This window comes from Psittacula echo (genome assembly GCF_963264785.1).
Source record: "Psittacula echo genome assembly, chromosome: 16".
Taxonomy (NCBI): Eukaryota; Metazoa; Chordata; class Aves; order Psittaciformes; family Psittacidae; genus Psittacula; species Psittacula echo.
In genome coordinates this window covers 1,980,159-2,005,977 of record NC_137752.1, presented here as the reverse complement: position 1 = coordinate 2,005,977, position 25,819 = coordinate 1,980,159, and the positions used below count along the sequence as shown (strand labels likewise).

Genomic DNA, 25,819 nt, shown 5'->3' with positions numbered 1-25,819 from the left:
TTATGGTTAAACGTAACAGCATGTTGTGTTTGATACAATTAAAATGCCCTTTTTTTCCTTCAGATGCAAGTTTTAGATCACTTTGTTTTAAATAACATTGTTTCCTAAAGGACTAACAAAATCTAATTTTTTGTTTGTTGCATTTTGGGGGTTTTTTTGATACTTCTGAAAATTATTTCTTTTATGTATCAAACAGAGAAAGATAGGGTTGACATAGGATTGCTCTGGACAGATTCAAAAGTTGAAAGCCTAGGTTTAGCTGTTCTGGCTTCCTTGGGAGAAGGCAATGACATTCAGTAAACCATGATCTGCAATTAATTATTAACTGTGAGTGAAATGCATTGGTGGCGTTTGTTCATCTACAGCAGAAGCCAAACACAGTTCAATCCAGAATCATTAGCATCTATGGTTTGCTCTTTGCTGTCACAGACACTATGATTGTCTTAATATATTTTTTTGTTTTGCTATTTTCTGGAACAACTTTAAGCCAAGAGAAAACGTAAGTAAAGCAAATACAGAACTTACTGGGAAATGTTACTTGATTGTTGTCTGTTGTTTTAGGTAAATAGATTCAGAATTTAAGTACAGCCAATACTAAAGGCACTCTCCAAACTGATGCATTTTCACAAGCAAAATTCTCACTAGTGTGCATGGGACTAATGGTAGAAAAAGGACTGATGCTTCTGGAATTACTGTATTTGCTGCCAAAGAAAGAGGTAGAGTCATTACATGCCACAAGATAAATGTGCGAAAAAGTTAAGCAATAAAGCTCTTTAGCTTTTCTGTAGTGCCTGAAGACACTTTGCTACAGGTTTGATGAAAGCTCTCACCTAAATGTGTAATTTACAATTGACCTTAGCAGTGCTTTTTTGATTCTTACCTGCTAACAGTGGTATATAGAAAGCAGCCAACCCAAGTGCTTTTGGCATTTCAGAAAAAGAAGAAGCTCATATAAATGCTTTCTTCATAAGTGCTTCATAAGCACTTCGTATTATTTTAGATGTGTTATGTGTTCAGGTACTAAAGCCTGGCTTGTACTTTTGTGAAATGATGCACACTTCAGTTTATAAAGCACTGAGGAAATTAAAACAATCCGGAAAATATTTAGTCACATTTATCTTTACTGTAAGGTCCCCATTCATTTCAGTCAGAACTTTACTAATGGGAAAACTACACAAGTGTACTGTTTGGAAGATTAGTGCTTCAGGGTTTAATTTGGCAAAAGGAATAATTATTTCCATGAAAATAGCTTCTAGCAGCCATGCTTTTGTGCATTTGCAGAATCAAATCCATAAATATTATTCTAGCTAAGCTGTTATTTGGTGATGTTACATTACAGTTTTCATAACAATTATTTTGGCTGGGGCTCTACTGTTTTAAGTAACATCTTAGAATAACTTAACCTGATTGTTTGCTTTACCAATGTGTACATAAGTGAATTACAAACAGAAGTAAGAAATCCACTAGTCTTTTTTTATTGGTTTCTATTCCATATGCAGATATGTCCTTACAGCACCAAAGATCTTCCGAGCTGGGGCGTCTGAGAAAGTTGTAGTTCAAGCTTTTGGTTATGAAAAAGAATTTCCGGTCAATATTGCCATAAAAAGCTTTCCAGATAAACTTGCCGTTTATTCTTCTGGTCATGTTTCTTTAACTCCAGCCAACAAATTCCAAGATGCTGTAACTTTAACAGTAAGGAATTCAGACTTTTCTTGCAGTGTTTTTATTATCACAGTTATAAGTGTTAAAAATGATTCTAGTAAGTTTTCAGTTGATGAATCTGCAAAGGGAAGCCCAGCGCCCCGATATCTCAGTTTGCCATATGTAGATAATTTCATTTTAGTTTGTCTGAAGTTGAAATTACATTGGACAAAACTAGCGTAAAGAAATGTCACCAAAGTTAAACATATAATCAAACTATTTTAGAAATGTTATCATAGTCACACTGAAGTAAAAAGGGTGAGAATAGAGGAGTGTTGAATGTTTGCAAGATACGTCAACTGAATGTTCAGAGTAAGCCACAATGGTGACTAAACCAAGGTTCAAAACTTGTTTATCAGTAAAAAGCTCCAAAGGGGTGCAGATTTTAACATAAAGCTTTATTTAACAAATTTGTTTGAAGCCAAGAGTGCAGAAAGCTTGAAAGCTGATGATCAAGAAGGTTTTACTTGGGGTGATGCTTCCCAGGAGGTGCTTCACACCCAATTTTCAGCCAAAATAGGTATTTCACCAAACTGCCAACCATGACTGTATTGTGGCTGAGATTCATCTTGTTTGCAAATCTGATAATTTATATTCTCGTAACTTCATAACTGGGCTCTGCACTTTGCTATTTTAGTTCTGGACATAAATAAAATGGTAAATTTCAAAATACCTGTTTGTACTTCAGTACTTCAGGTCATCATCTGTGATATAACCAAGAATAAACCTCTGTGAATGCTGATGGTTTTATTTAATGATAACCAACAGTAACATAGTAATTGCTATTCAGATACTCTTGTCAACATGAAATACTGCAGGAAAAAATACTTGAAAAATATTTGAATATTCTTTTAAAATCTTTATTTCATCTCTCCCAGCTTCAGCCAACAGATTTGCCAAGAGCAGAGAATTCAGTCAATTATATGTATTTGGAAGCTGTTTCTCCACATTTTACAAGATTAAAAAAAATTCCTGTTTCCTATGAGAATGGATTTCTTTTTATTCATACAGACAAACCAGTTTATACTCCTGATCAGTCAGGTAAATAATGTTTATTTCTCTTGGCTGTTATTTCATTTCTTGAAGTCTGTTGACTTTACCAAGGAATTAGGATTTAAATGTCCTTTAGGCTCTTGGTTATGTTGTGTTGCCATCAGCTGCTATTTAATTTTTTAATCAGCAGAGTAATATTTTAAACCATTTGATCATACTGTAGAAATGGCCCACTTCTCCCAATATCCTCTCAGTCCTTGCCCTCTGCACCGTAAATGGCTAATCAATGGCACAAAGTTTGAAAGATTTTCCTGGAAATACATTAAAAATATTTATGAAAAAATGATGACAGAATCATTTCTTTCATGGAGATTGAGCTCTTTTCCTACCAAAGCCATGTGCTAAGATTGTGATGGTAAAAGATTATATTGCACTGCAGTGATTAAATGTGAAAGAGAAGTGGTGCAGGGTCTCTTGTTGCTAGCATGAACGGAGACCATTTGGACACCATATTGACAAAAGGTAAGAGCATTCTATAAATATTATAAACTTAATTAGTATGGATAAAAGATTGGGGTTTGAGGTTTTTGTTTCTTTTTTTCATCTCTATAATAGTATGACTTTGCGATTTATTGTAATAATTCTTACAGTGAAAATCAGGGTTTACTCTCTGAATGAAGAATTGCAGCCAGCTCGGCGAGAAACTGTCCTAACTTTTGTGGTAAGTTGTAATTGAATTTAATATCAATATTCTGAAGATGTAGTTAGATGGCAAACCACTATTGCAATCAATACTTAATGTAACTATTAGATGGTTTTGCAGGTAGCCAGTTTTACTTTAAAAGACCTACAACTGACTTTGCACAGTTGGATAAAAGTTTTCAAGTCCCAGATCTGAGGTTGTTACAGAATGGAGAAAAAAAAAAAAAAAAGAAAAAATAGTAATTCTCTGGGGAAAAAATTTTTGAGGGAATTTTAATGATATATGGTTTTCATACTGTGTTTTATTTCATTTAAGATATAAAAATAATCAGTATACTGTATTTTTTTAGCCTTTAACAATAGGCTTGTTATTGCAATAACTTTCTAACAATTTTAAGCATTTTTTAGTAACAGCTTTTAATTGTTGGAATCACAGTAAAATGTTTTACCAGAATTTCAGTCTGAGTTCTTTCTGAAAACATTTGTGTTTTCATGCTGTGAAGTGGGCAAAACTCTTAGAAAAATTACAACCTTTTCGGGCTCTCCCTGAAATCACAGATTGAAGATCTTCCGCTTTGATAAAAATGGTCTGCATTTGCTGATTCTTTCCTGTTACTCTTTAAAGGACCCTGAAGGAGTAAAAGTGGATATTATAGAAGAAGAAGATTTTACTGGAATAGTTTCTTTTCCTGACTTCAAGATTCCTCGTAATCCTAAGTACATTTACTTAATGCTTTTGGAGAGACAGCATTTTTCACTTACATTGAGCAAACTTAGCTATGGCACAAAACTGGCAGAGATTAAATGGATGTAGTATGTAAATTAAGGCAGACAGAATCAGATTTCTTTGAATGGTAAGTTAGGAAGATAAACACATTCAGATATCCTCTGCACACAGAAGTTCTGTGGATTTAAGTAAAGCAATTTGAAACAAAGCAAATGCCTCTTGAGTGCTTCTAGAAGCAAAGAATAATCATCCAAATTATGATACATCAGGTACGTGATACGTACTAATCCTGCTCACTGCATTGAAACAGACTTGTAGCCACAAGCAGGCATTTGTTTGGCCTCAGGAGCTGTAATTGGCAAGTGAAAGAAGCTAGCAAACAATGTCTCAATAACCCTGGTTATATTTGTAGTCTTCAAAATGTGTCTCTGCTTGAAATCAAAAAGTTCTGATGATAGTCATAAATAATGGCATATTTTCCAATTTCTTTCAATGCTTTAAAATAAATTTCAAAGAATTATGAAAATAGCAGGGCAGAATTTTCTCAAAGTAGGCATTGAACATATGCAAAAACTTGGTGCAGAATTTTCATCTCTAAATAACTATTAACATGAAATATTGTTAAGTAGTAATATTATTTTTGTCTTAGACATTAATTTTAATCTCAAAAAAAATTTTATTTTCATTTTCTAGGTATGGAATTTGGAAGATTGAAGCCAAGTATAAGAAGGATTTTGTAACCTCTGCTGTTGCGAAATTTGAAGTTAAGGAATACGGTAAGGTGTGCCCACGTCAAGTGACAGCATCAGTTCAAGCTAAGCAGTCATATTAGTGTAAGGCTGTATTAATACAGCCTGTCTCTAGAGATATTCTTTAGTGTGCTGTATCATCTCAATGTATTTGCACTGAGGTAGAATGTAAACCAGGGCAACTGCAGATAACTTAGGCCTTTAGAACTCGTGCTTCTCTGTGGATAAGCTCACAGCCATATTTTAGGGCTGTAATACTATAATTCAAATCACTTTAAACTGACACGATTTTTTGATGGCTGTACAAAAATGTCTTTCTGAGTACTTCTGGCTTTATGTATAAAACCACAGCTAAGTGGCTTTCTTTTGTACTCAATTTTCAGCAATGCCAAGCTTTTCCATCGTCATAGAGCCAGAAAGTAACTTCATTAGTTCTGATAAATTTGAGAACTTTAGGATTGTTGTGAAAGCCAGGTAAGGAAATTGGGCTTTGATTTCTAAATGTGTGTATGTCTCTTTCTTTTACCTGAAGAGTGATTCTCTTGTGCCCAGAAGTCTCCTCTTCTACTTTCTCAAGAATCCCTGTCATCACAATCGTTTCTGCTCTGTAAAAGAGCTAAGGAGCCCCTTCTAAAATTCTTAGAGCGATTATTTTTCAACAGGCATTTAAAGCTAAGCAGACATTTGTTTTCTGTCTCTTGCCTAGAGAATTACTCTTCTTCAAAAACAAATGCTTTGTTGCAGCCATTAAAGTAATCTAAAAGCATTTCTATTGTTTTGTTCTCAGCTATTTTTATAATAAAAAGCTTACAAGTGCTGATGTTTTTCTTCGTTTTGGAATAATTGAAGAAACTGGAAAAAGAATGATGCCTCGTGCCATGCGTGTAACTAGGGTAAGAAGAAGAAAGTGTGGTTTGTGTAGATTTCATGTGCTTAGCTCACGACTGATCTAATTCCACTGAAGTTTTCCCATTAAATTTTATGAGAAGGGCTCCAAGCTCCTGGTTTGCATCAACAGCTATTCTGTGTGAACTTCAACTATGTAATGCTGTTGTCAGGGTCACAGAAATGCACTTCAGAATGAACCTCAGAGGCAGCATCTGAGACAATGTAATTTCAGTCTGGTTTAATTACTCACTTGGGCAAGCTATGTGGTTGAAATGTCTATGAAATCACTTTTATGCTCTCAGAATATTTTGTGGGAAAAATTCTGTGTTTCTTTCAGAATAAATGAAAGAAATCTAATGGAGCGAAACAAATCAAAGTTACACTGATATATTATGGAGACTTCACCACCATCCCTCCCTCGTTCAGTCTGGCCTTTTTGATTTAGTCAAAGAATGACAAAACACATTATCATTCCTCATGTAGTGAAGCTTTCTCTGTGTTACTCCAACCTGTTGTTGGGTCTGCATGCAGACTTTGCAATACATGCCAAATGGTCGATTAATTATCAATCATTTTAGGGAATAAAGAATTCTTCTTCATTAAAACATCTCCACCTTTGATTTTCTCTGAAAAAGAGTCAATGAACAGAAACATATTGAAGTTAGGATTTGTATATTCTGTATCTATGTGTTATTTCTAAATTACTGACTATAAAGTAATGAATTACTTAATTTCCAGATTGAAAATGGTGTTGCTGAGATCAATTTTGACTGCAAGAAAGCAGTGAGTTTTATAGGGATTCACAGTCTAGAAGAATTGGATGGGTCATATTTATATATTGTGGCATCAGTGTTGGAGTCTGCAGGTAAGTTGCTTTTTAACTGATTTTTTTTCTTGGTAACATCTCTGCAAATGTAAACAGAACTAGAAAGCGATATGGATAACTTTCCTAGGGTCAGACTTTCCTTAGTGTTCAGAATTCCTTCTTCCAAAAACTCACGAGGAAGAACAGCCCATCTGTCACTGTAACAATGTTAGGAATTAAACGTTACTGGTTTTCTGCTGTTAGTTTCATAGTAATGCAAGGGGCTCACTCTTTAGATGAAAGGACTTCACTGTAACAGACAGGTTGTGCTGACCTTTGAAGGCAAGTGGAGAAAACACAGGCTGTGATTACTGAAAAGGGCATAATATTTTGTTAGGTGGCCTCAGCGGTGAAGCAGAATTTTCTGGAGTCAAATTTGCTGTATCTCCTTACAAACTGAGTTTGGTTGCTACTCCTCTCTTTGTGAAGCCTGGACTTCCATTCTTCATTAAGGTTAGTTAACATAAGCAGAATTATTGCACATTACAACATAAACCCCATAATGCAGAAGCCTTATTAATGTTTTCTGTGTGTATGTTTCTGTAGTTCTTAACATGCTTTTCGTTTCCATTAACCTTTTACGTCTTTTTAACTTGCTATTGTAGAAGCGGCTTAGCAGCTTGAAAGTTTTCTCCTTGCAAAATGCCACCACTGATATAAGGAATGTTCTCTTTTCTGGTGAACAGGTGCAGGTGAAAGATACAGTAGATGACTTTGTTGGGAAAGTGCCTGTAACTGTCACTGCAAAATCCTTTAGTGAGCAAATGGGTGAGACTGAGTTGATATCAGAGGGCTCAGAATCTGGGAGAAGGAGAACAAGCTTGACTGATGGAACTGCTTTGTTTGTTGTTAATATCCCATCTGATAGCAAAGTATTGGAGTTTCAAGTGAGTTAAATCATTAATTCATTTATGTGAGGGTTTAATTTTGTACTTTTGTGAATGTGCAACACTAATGGGGAGATTTTACACTAACAAGAATTTATAAACTTAGAGACTATTATGAATAATCAGTTATGAAATGCAAGTGCTATAATGCAACATTACTTACCTATTGAAGTATTTTATTAAATTATTCTGAAACAAAATACCCTAATTTGTCACATGTCTATTGCATAATAATTACTAAGTGATTATTTAATATTTCAATTTAGATTTGTTGTGCGAAGTCTCTGAGAGTGCTTCCCTCACTACGTAGGGAGACATATCATTAACCTTTTCTGCTCTATTTATGTGTGTATGTGCTTCTAAGCTAACATTTTATGATTGATTTGGTATTTATGGATTCTTTTATTAATGAAAACATGACTCTTGAGTTGGTTTTTATTAATTGCTGTAAAAATATGTTGCAGAATGCTTTTAATATTGTAACTATTTGTTAAGTGTAATTCTGTACTTAAGCTATTCAGAAGTCAGGACACATGGGGTTTTTTATACTAAAAACATTTTCAGACATCTTATTATTTTTTCAGGTAAAAACTGCAGATCCACGTCTTTCAGATGAAAACCAAGCAAGTAAAACCTATGAAGCAAAAGCGTATTCATCATTAAGTCAGAGTTATCTATATATTGACTGGGCTTCCAACCACAAAATACTAGAAGTAGGGGATGTAATAAATATTAATGTATATCCACATAGTCAGTATAGTCATAAAATACAACACTACAGCTATTTGGTAAGTAACATATGTTTCTACATAAAATGTTGAATTATGATTTAATATGTGGTGGTGGATGAAGAACCTCAGCAGTCAAGAAGTATCCTCACCATAGAATATATGCAGCTCAGACAACTGCTCCTTCCCTATACAATCAGCCAGTCTTAGAGCAAAAAATTAAGTCTCATGTTTAAATTTCCATGAAGTCTCTATTGCTTTGAATTCTCATCTGACATATAGTGGGATTGAGAACAAGTAGTGCCAACCTCAAGAGCTGATTCAGGAGCGGAAATACAGAGGAAGAGCAAGATGTGCAGAGGCAGTACTTAGGGAATGAGGGAGAGCTACCTTCCCTTGAACTAGGCCCACTGGTCCCAAATGCATTTTAATGTGTGTTGTATTATATCTAAATGCAAATTGTTGTTACATGGAAGAACCATTTTAAATATAAAATTTGACTTTTTTATTCTCCATAATGTTTCTATTACAGATCACATCAAAAGGGAAGATAGTAAGCTTTGGAACTCAGAAGAGAATTAAGGATTTGGAATATGAACATCTGACTTTTCAGATAACCCAAGAAATGGTTCCTTCAGCACGTCTTATTGTTTACTACATAGTCATGGGAGAACAAACTGCTGAGTTAGTAGCTGATTCAGTTTGGCTGAATGTGGAACAGAAATGTGGGAATAGTCTTGATGTGAGTAGCAAAATAGGCACTAAAACTTGTGGGTGTGCATTCATTTTATGGTTAGATTTGAACTTGGATTTACAGAAGTTTTGTAACAATTCCTTGATTTACTGAAGTGTCTGCCTTCAGATGGATTTATTTTGGAACAATGTGCTTTTAAATTACCAATATTTGTTTTAAATTTCTAGATTAAGCTGCAGTCAAGCAAAGAGATCCTGAATCCAGCAGAAGTTGTATCGCTTAATATGAAAACACAATTCAATTCCTTTGTTGCTTTGTCATCTATTGACAAGGCAATATATGGAGTCACAGGAAGAGGAAAGAGAGCCATGGAAAAAGTTAAGTAGTAGCTGAAAAAGAAAAGTTGCTCTTTGTTTCATGCTCATATTCCGACAGCTATTATGTTATGCATTCAGTAAGCCTGAAAATAGGCGGAAGAGCAGTTCAATCCAGAATAAAAGTTGTTGGTTTAAACAGTTCAAAGTTATAAACAGAATTAATTTACAATATTTTGATTCCTATTAAAAATAAATTATAGTTTTAAAGACAGATCTGACCTGTCTCATTGGAACCCTGCATACTTGGCCAAAAATACGTTGCAGTGTTAGAGAGCTCCTTAATCATGGAGGCCTGGAGACTACACTCTCCTTAGTTCTTCCTATAATCTCTTCAGGTTATATTTTTAAGGCATACTGGTAGAATGGTAAGGAAAATGCTATTACATTCAGTGCGTTAATAAGTTTTTCAGTGCTTGAATTAGCTCAAATACTGCTAAGTAGTATTCTCCAGTGTTTTGAGAGTAGGTCTGCCAGACTGAAGTGGCCTTTCTGCAAGTCTAACTCATTCGCCATACAATATATTCCATGTTTTAGTTAGCTGCTGATGTGTTTTTTCCTCAGGTAATGCTACAGTTGGAAAAGAGTGACCTTGGGTGTGGTGCTGGAGGAGGACAGAACAATGTTGATGTCTTCCGAATGGCTGGGCTTACATTTTTAACCAATACAAATGCTGAAGATTCAAATGAAGCAGGTATATCATTTTGTTTTAAGCATTAAATTGTGGAGTCTTGTTCTGAAATACTCTATTGTGACTCTCAGTTATCACGTTGAAACTTAATTAAATTAATAGGGAATGCATATACTAAAGATTCTTGAGGGAGGAAATGTTATGACTTGTGAATCAGTTACTTTAATTGGAATGAAAGTACTTTTATTTAATTAAAATATTAAACAAAAAGTCTCCCAAATTTGGTATGTGATTTTATGGAATTATTTTGAAGTGAACTCTGCTATTACAAAAAGGTCATGTCTTGTACATGTTTGCTTATTTTTTGAACAGATGACACTTGCAATGAAGTGTTAAGAACCAAACGGTCTGACTTCAAGGAGAAGATACTCAAAGAAGGTGTTGGAAAATACCTTTTACAGTACATAATTATGAATAAAAAATCATGTCCATTAGAAATCAAGAATTTGAGTGCTTATGATTTGTAATTATTGTTGTAATGTAGTTGAGAGGGACTGGCAAATACGGAAGATGACTTTAGAGAGGACCCTGTTTATAAAGCCTCTTACCCATATGCTGAATTTGAAGTCAGCAAGATTTAAGTACACATAGAAAACATAGCAGATGTTGAAGTCTTCTTTTCCTGAAGAGACATAGCCTGAGAGCTCACAGTACTACTTGTAGCAGCCTTTCCCAGTGACCACCTGCCAGGGACCAACTCTATCAGAAGAACCTTTGACTGTTAAATCTTAAAATGTAGTACAACTCCTCCTATCTACTTTATATTTTAAATTCAGAATAGTAGTGATTAAATGTATGTCACTGGTTTTTAAAAAACTGGCAAGCTGAAGCTCATCCTCAAATCTGGCCTTCACTGAAATTCCGCAGTTTTTAAAAATACCTTTAGTATAATGAGCTAAGATGTATTTGGAAATAAAAACTTCATCTCACAGAGGAGGCTTATTTTATTCTTATTTCAGTATCCAAATACAGACATCCAGAAATCCGAAAGTGCTGCATGGCTGGAGTCAAAGCCTATCCAGTCACTGAGACCTGCAGTGACAGAGCTCAGCGAATTCGGAGCAACCAGAAGTGCATCTCTGCATTCAAAGACTGCTGTGAATTTGCAAACAGGCTACGGGAGGAAGAGCCTAATAAGCTTCTGATATTGGCTAGAATGCGTAAGTACCAGAGCTTTAGCTGTCCTGTGGACATGTAGTGAAACACTTTGAGCAGAAATGGGTACATACAGAGTTGACAGCTCTGTTAATGTATGAACCACTCACTATTACCTGTCAGAGTTATTCCAGAAAGCATATTACCAGTCTCCGAAGAACTTGCTTATATACTTCTGAAGAGGACTGGAGAGCAGTTCTGTATTCTGTTAAGAGCTATATTCTATTCATCCTTCTTTAGAACAAGCGGAAGTGCTATAAGAAAGCATCCTTGCCTGTGAAGGCAACTTTGATACTAAATTTTTGCCTAGGCCCAAACCAGCCAATGGGTAACGCCTCAGGAAAGATCAGTGGGAGTGTGAAATTTCTTGTCTCCCGTTGTCTTCCTGTAGTTGCTTGATAACAAGTTAATCTGTCTGGACAGGTATCCCTGTGGGTAAATAGATGAGGTGCAAATAACACACACTTTTAGGGTATTCAGATACATTTTTTCTCTTGTATCAGGAGTAACCTTAGGCAAATAAGTTACACAGTAAGTTATCTCTTGTTGTCACAGGAGAAAAATATAATTATTTTGAAGCTTTTGGTCATTGGCAGGTGGTTTGCTTGGGTTTTTTTACTTGCTTTATTTATGTTCTTCAGATTTTGAGACTTTCTTGGAACTGGATGAGGCAGAAGTTCGTAGCTACTTTCCTGAAAGCTGGTTGTGGGAAGTCCACCAAGTTTCCCCAAGGTACTATTCTTCTCAAATCTATTATCAACACTTGACTTAGTGATCATTTTTATAGGAAGTAAATGCTAAATTTGAGGTAAGCTGAAGAACTTTAGTTTTACCTAAGATGTGTGTTAAAATGCAGTTTTACACAAACTTCCTGCCAGTTTCCCTCCATGCAGGATGTGCTGTCTGGTGCCCAGATTGTTGAGTCCCTTTTCCTTTCACTTTTGACCTTGCTAAACACCAGCTTCTGTCAAGTCAGCTAAAACCGAGTTTATTCAAAGAAAAATCCACAAGTCCTGTTTTCCACATACGCCCTGATATCTTGTCTGGCCCAAGTGTCTCTTAGATGCAGGAGTTGCTCTGGGTGTACTGTCTGCATTAGTTAGGTGTTAACACGTGGCTATTGATATAGTAGAAGTGTGCTAATTCTTCTGAACACAGGTCAAAGACTCTGTCTGTCACCTTGCCTGATTCACTGACTACCTGGGAAGTACAAGGTGTTGGCATTTCTGATAAAGGTAAGTGCTGCACCAAATTAGACTGTAGCTAAGAAATTAGGGAGCTTTTCCATTTGGAGTTTGCAGAACATCTCACTGTAGTTGACATATAGATTCTAAAATGTTCATTTTCTGGTTGATAAATAGGCAAGGAAAGAGTCAAAATGAGTATTTTAGAGAAAGGAAATTACTTAATTTCTTGTTATGCATGTAAGTGGCTGGGAAAACAAAACCTATCGTTGTGTTCAACAGTTAACCCATGTTAAATGACTAAGGAATATGAGAACATATATGAGAACAAATAGTGAGTGACTGGCACAGCTTTACAGTGTCTTGCTCTCAATAGCTCAGGGACTTGAGGGGAAGAACAAATTTTCCAGCATATGTGGTAGTACAAACAGTCAATTTTTCACTTTGAGAAAAAGGAGAAGAAGCCCAAAGAACTGAAATGTCAGCCAGTATGTGTGAGAAGTGGGAGACAGCAACTTGGAGCAGGAAGCAAGAGCCTGGTCACTTCTTAAAAGCTTGGACAATTTCATAGTACATATTGAAAAATAAGTCACCAGTAAAGGTGACAAGTATGTGAAGACCTTTCCAAACTTGTTTATCACAAGGATGGGTAACATAACTTGCTTTTATGTTTTTAATATTCTTAGGTATCTGTGTTGCTGCACCCCTGGAAGTGCAAGTGGTAAAAGATATCTTCCTGAGCGTTTATGTTCCTTATTCTGTGGTGCGAGGAGAACAAATTGAGTTAAAAGGATCAGTTTATAACCACAGAGCTTCTGCAGTTAAGGTAATTTGTGGTCTTAATGAGCTCTACAAAAAGAGTAACATAATAAACTAAAACCTCATTTCCCCTGGGAGTATCCAGTATACACAGATCCTTGGATTGGATTTCTCTACTCCTTCAGTTAGTGTTATGTGTGCTTTATGTAACTGTATAACAGTGAAACCTAATCATTAGTAGTTTTATTTCCAGCTACTTCACTGATTACAATGTTGTCATGCTCTTGCCTTGCAGCTTTGCCTCAGGAAAATTAAAATACTTTTTTTTCTATTCCAATTGTTTGGACACAGTGTCAAAGAGTGATGGTTTTTTTGAATAACCTGCTCCAGAGCAGATTACATTGGCTGGGGATTTAATGTAAAAAAGACTATTTTAAAGGAAATACATGAAACAGAGGTGCAAAATTAATACTGAAAAAAATTCGAGGAAGGTATGCAAAGGTGTCTGCATGAAGCAGCTGTATGCCTGAGGCCTTGTGTAAGGGTTCCCTGGTGTTGCTAATGAACATTTTTTAGTGTTTCTCTAATGCAAGTAATAGTAATTCTAAAGGTAGCAACACTTGCTCACTGTAAACAGAAAAGTACTGATAGAATGCTCTTTATAGTATTTAGTAGCTTTAATATTTCTCTGTTGTACCTGTCACAGAGGTGAAACATTTAAAATCTTTAAACATTTCAGTTCTGTGTTAAAATATCAGCTGGAAATGGAATCTGCTCCTTTGGAGATTCTGCACCTACTGGATCGAGAATGCACGGTTGTAACCTTAAGAATCTAGATGGTGGTTCTTCATCCCCAGTTACATTCAGAATACTTCCTTTGGAATTAGGTCTTCACACTATCAACTTTACATTGCTGACAGCCAGGAACAGTGAAACTGTGGTTAAAACTTTACGTGTAATGGTAAGGAAAAAAGCAATGTTTATAGTGGTTTTGAATTTCATATTGATTTAGTCACAAGAAATAAAAATGTTTTAAATCCATATGTAAATATTGATTTATTTTAATATTATCAGAATCAAAAATATCATACTGAATTTGCTGAGATGTATGCAGTGGAAAAATGCATGACAGTATTGGAGTATACACATTTTTAAACCTTGATTATAAGAATTGTCAGATTATATATATAAATATATTATAACTTAGTAAGCAGGGAAAATACTGTGTTCTAAATGATTTGGTTTGGGTTTTCGCGTGCTTAAACATGCTTCATTGAAAGACACATTTTTGTAATGTTACACTTTCCTAAGCATTTATTTATATCTTTTGCTAAATTTTCTCAATAATTTTGGGAGATGGAACATGAGCTTAAATGTACGTAGAATAGACACAGAACAGTAACATAAAACTCAACTACAGAGGAGTTTTAAACAGTTGTTTCAGCTAACATATTTAATTAAACAAAAGTGTTTTCACTTTCTCCTTCTTTCCCCTTAATGATTTCAGCCAGAAGGCGTTAAGAAAGAGCTTCATTCAGGTTTCACTTTGGACCCACAGGGCGTTTATGGTAAGAGAATTGATCACATATGTCTTTACTTTGTGTATCTTTTCATGGTTTTTGATTCAGGATGATCAAGTTTTCTGTAATGTGAAAAAATTGGCATTTCTCCATCTGAAATCTTCTCCATATGTCCCTTCTAAGGATTACCTGTCCTTTCATTGACTAACAAATCCATTTCAAAACAGCCAGTCTTTCAAAAACATACTTGATTCATTTCTTAAAGGAACCTTTATGTGTATCTTTTACTGTGATAGACCATTAAGCTTTTCTCAGTGTGCTTGAAAACCAGTTAGCAGGTGCTTTCTTAATGGAAATAGAGTATGTCCTCATTAACCAGAGATGAATCTGAAACCACAAAGTTTAGGTCCAGATCAGTTGGGTTTTGGTTTGGTTTGTTGTTTTTTTTTTAACTAATAAAAAAGGCAAAAGAAAGATTGAAGTGTTTGCACTCAGTTGTAACCTTAAAATCTGGCCATTATGACTGCATCATCTATTGGTTTAGACTGTGCAGTCTGACATACCTACATTTTCAATTCTAGGCTCAATCAAGAGACGACAAGAATTTCGATACAAAATCCCACTAAACCTGGTCCCTAAAACAAAAATTGATAGAAGTGTCAGTATAAAAGGTAAATGGAATTGAAACTTTTATCCTGCTGCATATGTACTTCATGTATGTGGGTTCTTTTTCTCCTATTTGTATTCCTTTGTTTAAATTTATCTGAATTTATTCCTAGGTTCTTCTTTTGAGAACATGCTTGACAAAGCACCTTTTGTGCAGAATTTTGAATACTTCCTATAGAAAGATTGCTTACAAGTATCAGTCAGATTCTGTCCTTAGATTCACTTTCATGATCTCTCATTTAAATAAACTTTGGTTTTTTTCTTTCCGCAGGGCATTTCATGGGTGAAGCAATTGCCACAGTCCTCAGTTCTAGTGGTCTCAGTGTTCTGACTAATCTGCCAAAGGGCAGTGCAGAAGCAGAGTTGATGAGTATTGCCCCAGTATTTTATGTGTTTCACTACTTGGAAGAGTCGAATAACTGGCATTTACTGGGTCCTGAAACCTTAACTTCAAGAACTCAAATGAGGAGGAAGATGAAAGAAGGTAGAAAAATATAGCTGCTTCTCTTGCTTCAGAGTTGTAGAGGTGCATAAACTTTGCTGAGTGAGAAAGATAATATGTCTGAGTGAGCAAATACAATTTTGACGTAAACCTCTTCTCATAACTTACTTTCTGCCTAATATATCCCTTAGGAATTGTAAGCATATTGTCATTCAGGAATTCTGACTTCTCATATAGCATGTGGAAGAATGGGCAAGCTAGCACGTGGTGAGTTAAAAAGTCTTTTGATTAGAAAAGGCTTGTTTCACTCCTTTGCTTTCATACTATCACTATTTTTTAAAGACTGATATTTCTAGTAAGCATGAGAGGTGAGCTTGATCTAAATGGTGCTTGAATAGTATCTGTATTCTATCGTGAACTAGCTAAATCTCTTTTGTTTATATCCATAATTCACACCATTACAACCAAGCTGGGACAATAGGAGCAGATATACCCTAGATCATTTGTAGGATTTTGCTCAGTTCTAAAACCTCTTCTTTGGGCTTGGAATTCTACAAAACACCTTAGTTCCATGCAGAAGACAAGCTCAGGCAAAGTTTGTACCCCATGTTTGAAGAAGGAAAGCAAAATACAGGTATGTGAGCAAGGGCAAGATAAACATACCTCTTGTTCACACAAATAGGATCTTTAAAGGCTATCAAAGAAAGGGGAAGTACTGTTTAGGGAAAACAGAATCTGCCATTGGAAATTAGGCAAAATACATGGTCACTGCCTTGCCCTTCAGAGTGGCAAATGCAGTTGGCTTGTAAAAGGGAACACTCTTCAAAGGCATCTCCCTTAAGTTCTGTGTGTATGGAAAAAGTAACCTTTTGGTGATGTCATGAGTTCAGAACCTGAAACATAGACATTGATCCTACTTTAAAATTGATTATTAGTGATTATTGCTTATTTGTTAAGTTGAATTTAAGGTTCATCTGCAATATTTCTTTGAACTGTGGCAGTGTGTAACATAGCTAAATCATAACCAGTGCAAACGCTAATTAAAACAAATATGATCTGTTTGATTTCCTTGGCAGGTTGACAGCTTTTGCTTTAAGGATTCTCGGACAAGTTAATCAATATGTAAATCTTGATCAGATTTCTGTTTGTAATTCCCTTCTGTGGTTGATTGATAACTGTCAAATGCCAGATGGGTCATTCAGTGAATTTTCAAATTACCAACCAGTGAAACTCCAGGTATGAAACCCAAACGTTTTTTGTGTGTATGCAGTAAAAGCTGAAGTCCCCAGGAGGTAATGTGTGTTTTAGCACTGCAAGATGTTTTAGGCTGCACTTCACCAGAACACCAACTCCAGACAATCTTGCAGACCTTTGTTTTCCCACTAAAAGTTGCTGCTTGCCACTTCTTAATATTAAAAAACAATCAAATGTTGTTTTTACAATATAACAGTCCTGGCTTGCAATAACTTTATATATGTTGGTTTCTTTTTTTTATAAATAAGCTATTACCTGCAGAAAAGTCAATATATTTTCAGGCTAAACCAAGCTGATATTTCTTACAGGAATTTCTATTTGTCTCCTTACCTAAACTGGAAAAAGTTCTATTTATTGAAATTAACTGTTGTTTCTATTTAATTATGTTTCCATATTTGATTTTGTAGGGTACCTTACCTAGAGAAGCTAAAGAAAAATCTTTGTATCTCACAGCATTTTCTGTTATTGGAATTGAGAAGTCAATTCAAATATGTCCTACTCAGGTAAGTAAGACTTCTATTTCTGCCAGTGGTCATATTCTGGGATTCCAGTTTCTTCATTTTTTCTTTAACACTTGTTCAAAGTCTGATAGCTGTAAGCTGTGGCCTGTTCATCTTTTCAGAAAATCCATGATGCTAAAAATAAAGCAGGAGATTATTTGCTGAAGAATGTGCAGTCTGCTCAGAGCCCCTTCACTATGGCAATAACCTCATACGCTTTAGCTCTTGTGGATTTGAACCACCATGCTGCACGAGCGGCGTTCTCTGCGTTGAAGAAGGAAGCATCTGTCATAGGTACGATGAAATTCTCTCAGGCTGTGCTGTAGTTGGCTCTCAAGCTGTTCTTTTAGTATTGTTAAATGCGGTAATGTGATGGCGCTACTTGGAGAGTAAATTTCAGTGACACTTGCTTTGGCATAAGTGACATTTCAGTCTTTTGTGGCCTAGTATTTTTGCCAGATTCAATCCTGCTTTCAGCTTTTCAACAGTGTTATCTCATCCCCTGTTGTTTCACACTTGTATCTATATCTTTTCCTTGTATGCATGTGTCCATAGTGGATTACTTTTGTGTACCTCCTCATCCTTTTGAGTCCCCTCTTTTCCTTGGCTGAGAGTGGAATTTGTAGTCTCTTGTGAATGGGACTTGAACTGTTCTGTGCCAAACAGTGATTCCTACTGGAATAGAAAGGCTTTGAAAGTTGGAAGTGGCTAAAAAAAGACAGTCTGTGTTCCATTTGTTTGGCCACTCTATCACTGGTCAGGACAAGCACTATTTGGATGTTTTGCATCAGGTCTACTTATCATTGGTTTCTAGTATAAACGTCAGACTTACTAGTGTAGGAGAAGTATATCTTCATCTCCTGTTAAAGGCAGAGTGAGTTCCTCCTTTTCTCCTTGGCCCAAGTAAGCAGAACTTCAGCTTGTGTAGTGTGGAGACAGCTGTAGCTGTGTTTCAGTTTGAAACCTTCCATTATACTGTTGTAGGTGACCCTCCTATTTACCGGTTTTGGAAGGATACTCTCAAATCAGTAGACCAATACACTCCCAGCTCTGTTACTGCACAAATGGTTGAAACCACAGCATATGCCTTGCTCACTACTTTGCTAAGAGGGGACAAAAACTATGCTGATCCAATCATCAAATGGTTGTCTGAAGAACAAAGGTATGGTGGAGGATTCTATTCGACTCAGGTGAGCTTTTAAATATCTTGTTCTTGTTCTTCAAGTCCCAAAATCCAACATGTCTTAAGAGGGTAATATTAAATGACCATGTTCATAACCTAAGTGTCCTCTATATGGAACACTGACGCTGTTACATTGATAGTCTTCAGGAAATATGACTTCTTTTCATGAAATCTGTTGTAAACAGTAATTTGCAAGCCAATTCCACTGACATCAGATCTGCTGAATGAAAAGAATCACAGGAGGAAAACTTTGCCCGAGGTTTTTATAAAACAGAATATTTCATTTCATGACATGATTGTTCTTGTTTTCCACAAAAATGCAACACAATGTAAGAAAGTATGATTTTTTTATTGTAAAAACTGTGTTAGTGTGCACCAATAGACTAAAGTTCAAGTGAGAGCTGCCTGATCTCCAATGCCCTATCAACTAGTGGTATTCTCTAGAATATTCCAATTCATGCAACCTCCCTTTCTTAAAACTATTAAAAATCTATGAAGAAACTGATGAGTGCTGTGTTCTATTGCTCTTTGCTTGCTGCCTTTTTAGTACGTGTTTGCATTACTTGAAATTGCACAAGTATGTCTGTAAGTATGGTGTTCAACATGTTACCACCATATTGAGAGTACTGCTGAGACACTGCTAAGCTGTTGGTTACCATTATTTGGGATCATTTAAATGCCAGGAAATAAATTGCTTTAATACATTTTTACTTCTTTTTAATTTCTGGAATTAATTCTTTATAACTGATTTCTGGCAGGACACAATTAATGCCCTTGAGGCCTTGACTGAATATTCACTTCTCATCAAACGGCTTAATTTGGACATGAATGTTAAGGTAGCATACAAAAATCATGGAGAACTCAATGTGTTTAAACTGACAGAGGATAACTTTGTGGGAAGAACTATGACAGTGAGTAAATGGTATCACTTGAAAAATGAAAGCAGAATTCTTAACAACTTTTTAAATAATTATTCGAATGTTGAAATTGCTACTAAATTAGCTTTTTCTTTTAATAAACTAGTAGTAATTTGGTATAACAAATGTTTAAGGACTCATCTGTTGAGTTTAATGCATTTGACTATCCATTTACATTATCTCTGCTTATTCCTCTATATTGTTTTTGTAGAATCTCTTTGTAGCATAAAACCCTAATCTGTATTTAAAATGTAGAAAAGACAAGCAGATTATCTGACCTGAATTGTTGCTAATACTGCTATCCTTATTCTTAACTTACAGCTTTGTGTTTAACATCCATCCTTTAGGTACCTCTGGATGATGACATATATGTAAGCACTGGCAGCAGCACTGGCGTAGCTACAGTAAATGTGAGCATGCAACCAAACTTCTTAAATGGAATCTCTGCTTTGTAATATCGGCACTGAATAAGAAACAGCTTTCTCCTAAACTCTTCCATGTGCTGTCCTTACCCTTAGACTGAAGTGATGGATGTGATTATAGCTATATTTTAGATTAATTATGAGCCATGTGTGACTTGTGGCTAGTGAGAGAGAAGTTGTGAAGTTTCTTCCTTTTCATCATAAGGTTTCTGTTCCATAAATCTTAACAGATGATCAACTTAGTTTTAATGCTCATCAGTTATTACTGTCCTGCTTGGACAGCCAAACAGGGAAGACCTAAATTAGTGAATAGCTTTGAGAAATTGCTCAATTCTCTGTTATTCTGGTGTAAATTGGAGAGACATCAATTTGATGGGTGGACCACTCGGTGGATAAAGAACTGGCTGGATGGCCGCACGCAAAGAGTTGTGGTCAATGGCTCGATGTCCAGCTGGAGACCGGTAACGAGTGGTGTCCCTCAGGGATCGGTGTTGGGACCAGTCTTGTTCAACATCTTTGTCGGTGACATGGACAGTGGGATTGAGTGCGCCCTCAGCCAGTTTGCCGATGACACCAATGTCACTGAAAAACTGTTTGCCTGCAATATTTAAAGGAATACTTTTTGTGTGCCTAAATATTAAGCTCTTGTCATGATATATTTTCTTCGTATCTTTCATAACATCTTCTAACACCAAACTTACATCTGAATAGAACGTATTCCTGTGAACTAGTGTTAATTCATAAATGCCAGGAGTCATTTGCATAAGATTTTTAGTCCTGTAAGTAAGACCACATGAGTGGTGTGGTTTTGCTCAAGAATTCCTCATTTCTTTCTGTGCTGGTAATTTGTTTACTGTGCTTTACATCTATCAAAGCTCCTCATGCTGCACAGAGTTGTTTTTACTGGTGTTATGTTCTCCATATTGTAAGTGTTCACAGCTTTATGCCAGTTTTGAGGATTGTTTACTGCTTCTGTTTTGTCTATTTGTATGTCTGTAGGTGAGGACAGTATATAACACAATCGGGACTTCTGAAGAGTCATGTAACTTTGAATTGAAGATTGTTCCAAAGAGAGATGATGGTAAAGGATTAATATGGTTTTAAATATTACTGCTCAGGTCAGTGCAAGGGAGGGAGGAAAAAGCCTCTCACTTTCTTGAACAAAGTGTTTCTAATTAAGAATCAAACTAATAAATTCTGCCACTTTCTAAATGCAGAACTGGAAAAGAAATTGCCATGAGCCTTTTTAGCTCTTCTTAAAACTATTGCCTTTCTGTGAATAGAATCTATTTTTAATATATTTGTTAGGTGCATTTTTACTCATTTATGGAAGAGTTCTTGCAGTTGGGCGAGTGAGCAATACAAACTTTTAGCAGAGGAAAGAAATACAATGAGGGATGGGGGAGCTTACAGTGAATTCTACAAAGCACTGAGAGTTCTAGTCCAGTTACAACAGAGTGTATAATCACATTCTGAGCTTTTGCCATGAAGTAGTTTAATAAGGTAAGCACACATTAAATTATATTAAGCCTTAAAGCTGTCATTTCACCTGAATTATAAAAGAAGTGTAATGTGACTTGTTTGTGGATAGGCAATGAGTTCCTATGAGAATAGCCAACAAAAAATTTAAATCATTATCTTTCAATTATGACAATGCTTTATGAGAATTTTGGATTGCTGCTTCTGAAGAGTTATAAAATTACTTATTTAACTCTACTTGCTATGAAAAGGTTACAGAAGAGAAGAAGGTGAGCCATTGGGGCGCTTAGAGGCTTGTGCAAAGTAAGTACAGTTGATGGGATGGGTGGGTGGGTGGGTTTTTTCCTTTCCCCAGTGATTGAGCCAATGCTGTGGTCTAAATATTGATGAAATTTTCCTTAGGTTTTCCTGGATCACATTTGAAGTTTTCTTTTTAATTTCAGTTTTGTTTAATATCAGTTTTAATCTATTTTAGGTACAGGCCTGGTGTGAGAGAGCCGCAGTCAGGATCTGCTCATGCTGTGATGGACATAGGTTTGGTTAGTGGATTGGAAGCAAATACAGATGACTTAAATACTGTAAGTATTAGAGAACATTCTTCTTTTACTGACTTCTTTTGACAGAAGTAATATATTTGCTGTTCATCTTTTTTCTGTTAAGAGTAGCAGTGCAGATGGATGTCATTATATCCTCATTGCTTCTAAACACTTCCAATACTAATGAGAATAATCTACTTAAGTCTAGATGATGGATTTTTGATTGAGTCAGAAGCTAGGCCTCTCGTTAAAGTTTGACATCTGGGCTACCTCTGTTGTTAGAAAGACAAGAGCAGATAGAGAATGGTCGTTGCCTCTGTTAGGGCAGTGTGGCAACCCCTGGAGGTGCTGTACCTGCTAACTGTAAAGGGAACACTGTTGGTATACACACCTGAGTATAAGCTGGCTAAACTTTAACTGAATCTTCACTGCAATGCTGGTGTTCATCCAGCTCCTATTGACAAGCATGGAAGTTCTGGTTAAAGGCAATTAGAGTTACACTTACAGGATTTAAATAGGATGCTATACATGTACTCAAGTATTCTTTTAAGGACAGTTAGCTCTTTAACCCTTTATTATCTTCATGTAATGAGTGAAAGGATAATTTCCTTAAAAGAAAACGAAAAAAACAAGTGAGAGTATGAGCATTATAAAGAGATAACTCTAAGGTTTTTTTACACCTCAGAATTATGTTAAAGCTACTGATTGCAAAACCTTTGAGATCATCTAAAAAAGTTAAACTTGTTATAAAAGACTTTTCTCTGTTTTTCTCCCCTACAGCTTGCAAGTGGCGTTGATCAGTTGATAGCAGATTATGAGATAAAAGATGGACATGTTATTCTGCAGATAGACTCTGTATGTTACCCTTCTTATAATTGTAAGCTCAACCTTAACTCTTTGGAATAATTTTGTTTCCTTTAGAACTCCTTAATTTGTGTCTTTCAAATAGGTACCAGCTAATAATTTTCTTTGTGTTGGGTTCCGAATAAGTGAGCTTTTCCAGGTTGGAATGCTAAATCCTGCCACATTCACTGTATATGAATATCATGCACCAGGTATGTGTTCCATGCCTTCAAATTCGTGTTTGTCTTTTAACTCTTTATTCCTCCTTAAAGACTCATTTTTCCTCCTTCAGCAGCTTTTTAATCTTTGTTAGTTTAAGTTTGGGTAACTTTTGGCTCACAAAGTTTCAGTTCTGATTCTTGGACTTTGATTTTCTGTAGGTATTTATTATTTCTTTTTGGATCTTCTAGATAAAAGGTGCACTATATTTTATAACCCCTATGGAAACGAAAAACTCATGAGACTCTGTGAAGGAGATGAATGCAAGTGCATGGAAGGTAAACTTTTTTAAGGTGTTTACCCATTTCACTCAGTGAGAAAATGTAATGTAGTGCTTTGGACAAAAACACACTAAACACAAGGAAAAAAAACCTAACAGGAACATAAGCTGTTGTCCTGTCCAAATCTTACGTTAGCAAAAAACCTAAGAAATGCACAGTGTGATCATGGATGTCTGACTCGATTAAGCTCAGGTGATTGAGGAGGATATTTGGATTTTAAATACTCATTTTCCAGCATACAATCCCATAATTTCGGTGTTTCTGTTACAGTAGATTATCCCAAACAGGTAGAGAGATTTGTGGTGTTTATGTGAGGACATGTGGCAACATTGTCTTAACACTGGCTTTTTTCTTTCTCAATGTAGCTGAGTGTAGTAAAGTACAAGACAGACTAGATCGGTCAATAACTGCTGATACCAGGAGAGAAGCTGCATGCCAGAAGGATATTGCATATGGTAATATTTGAATTGTCATTACTTATTTCACATGCTCTGGCTGAAATGTTGACTTATTTATTACTGCTGCAGAAGATCTTGTTTCAGTTAGATCTTTAGTGACTAAAATTCAGTAGGTTAGACTGTGGTGTAGAGTGTATGAAGGTGACATAGCAGCAGAGAAGATGAAGTGTTGCCCCTGCCCTCTGCTGAATAAAAGTCACATAAACCAGGGTTAGCACAACGGTGAGCCTGATCTGATGAGTTCTGCTAATAAGCACCATGTTTCTTTCTTGGTACTGTTCTAAGGTAAGCATCTGGCCTTGGGGTCAGAGGAAGTTTGTCAGGCATCAGATGAGAGCCTGGGTAGAGCTTCCATCAGATTAAAGCATGGGTAGAACTTATTAATGTTTCTTAGCCTACAATGTATAGCTATAGTCACTGTTTTCCCAGAAATTAGTATTGTAAAGGGACATTATATTCTCCATCTGAGCATGTGTAAGACATTTAGTGTGTGTTGCAAGAAAAAGAAATAACAAAGTTTATTTTGTGTTGTTCTGCAGTTTATAAAGTGAACATTTTATCTCGCAGTGAAGAGGGTTATTTTGTAAAGTATTCTGCAGCTCTGCTGGATCTCTATAAAAGAGGTGAGTGTGCTGTTCTTAATCCATTTAACAATTTATTTAAAATAAAAGCTGTTTGGTTGAGACCACTGAAGCAGCTGACAAAAATCAGCAGTCAAACCTGGTTGTTTCATGAGAGGAGAAAACTGCAGTCTTAAATACAGCCTTTGAGAATTCTTTTGAGCCCTGGGAAGTCAAGTCTTTGGTGGTTTTAAACAGCTTTTCTATATTAGAGCTATTGTTAACAGTCCCAAACTGTAATCAGTGAAATGTCTTTTATGTGACAAAACAAGGTGAACACTGAATCATAGAATCATAGAATATATTCCATAATTAATAAGATTGTGAGCTGTTGTGTAAATCTCATTCATTTCACAGAATGCCCTTCCTTTCTGTATATACAATGATCAAAGTGGGGTAGTGTGCAAGGGTATGCCATACCTTAATTTATCTCAGGTTTTTGTAGGTTGGGCATGTTTCTGCTTCTGGGAGAAAGGACTTTAGAATGTTCTTGGGCACTCACTGTCTCATCCTTGGGAGAGGTAGCTGCTCGTAGGTCTATGGAACTAAAGTTGATATTCACTCAATTTTCATCTGAGTTTAAGCACCCGACATGTGTTTATAATTCATATAAAACCATTTAATGTGCATGAGGCTTATTTACCATTCAGATTTAATTTTTCAAAGCTTTTACAAGAAGCATGTTTTATAACATCAGATTTTGCTGTTATACAACTAGTGGCAAATAGATCCCTTGGCTGTTCTGTACTGTAGAACATTTTGATGTTTTCTGGCTAATTTATGAGTGAGTGGAAATTCTGTCTGTGATATTTTTCAATTCTTGACATTCTACTCCAGGGCAGGCTTTTGCTCAGAAAAATAATGAAATAACCTTTGTTAAAAAGAAGACCTGTACAGATGTTGAGTTGAGCCCAGGAGAGCAGTATTTGATCATGGGAAAAGAAGCCTTGAAAATAAGTGTTGGTTACAGTTTCAAGTAAGTAATTTACCACCAGAATACACAGAGATTTAATCTTTAAGTGTGCTGTGAAGTGGCAAGTGTTTTTATGTAATAATTCTTATGTAATATAGAATTGATTTAATTTTTTACATGTTAGTTCAGCCAATAGTTACACAATGTATTTTCAGATGTGTACATTGAAAGCAGGATGATGAACACAAAGCAAGTAATTTCATATTGTAATTTTTCCTGTTTGATGTTTTTCCTTCTCAAATCTTAGCAGCAAATGATCATTTCCTGCTCTCTTCTTAGATTCCAGTACCCTTTGGACTCCAGCACTTGGATTGAGTGGTGGCCTTCAACTACAGCATGTACATTTTGTCAGGAGTTTTTGAATACAATGGAAGATTTTGCTGAAGATCTCATGATCACTGGCTGCTAA

General features: G+C 35.8%; 1 protein-coding gene across 1 annotated transcript; it reads left to right on the top strand.

Moving 5' to 3' along the window:
• Positions 1-434: 434 nt before the first annotated feature.
• Positions 435-25,819, top strand: C5 (complement C5; the record flags this gene model as incomplete). Its single annotated transcript, XM_080630660.1, has 41 exons — positions 435-499; positions 1,500-1,692; positions 2,580-2,742; positions 3,345-3,415; positions 4,022-4,113; positions 4,817-4,899; positions 5,256-5,346; positions 5,660-5,765; positions 6,499-6,625; positions 6,963-7,078; positions 7,312-7,512; positions 8,097-8,300; positions 8,773-8,982; positions 9,162-9,311; positions 9,873-10,002; positions 10,312-10,377; positions 10,959-11,159; positions 11,796-11,886; positions 12,313-12,389; positions 13,025-13,164; positions 13,837-14,058; positions 14,605-14,665; positions 15,199-15,288; positions 15,555-15,767; positions 15,917-15,992; positions 16,802-16,961; positions 17,387-17,482; positions 17,602-17,773; positions 18,464-18,669; positions 19,421-19,573; positions 19,927-19,989; positions 21,001-21,082; positions 21,732-21,783; positions 21,956-22,058; positions 22,797-22,871; positions 22,966-23,071; positions 23,270-23,356; positions 23,725-23,814; positions 24,357-24,440; positions 25,275-25,413; positions 25,690-25,819. The coding sequence occupies 41 exons, from the start codon at positions 435-437 to the stop codon at positions 25,817-25,819; spliced, it is 5,037 nt and encodes a 1,678-aa protein (XP_080486786.1).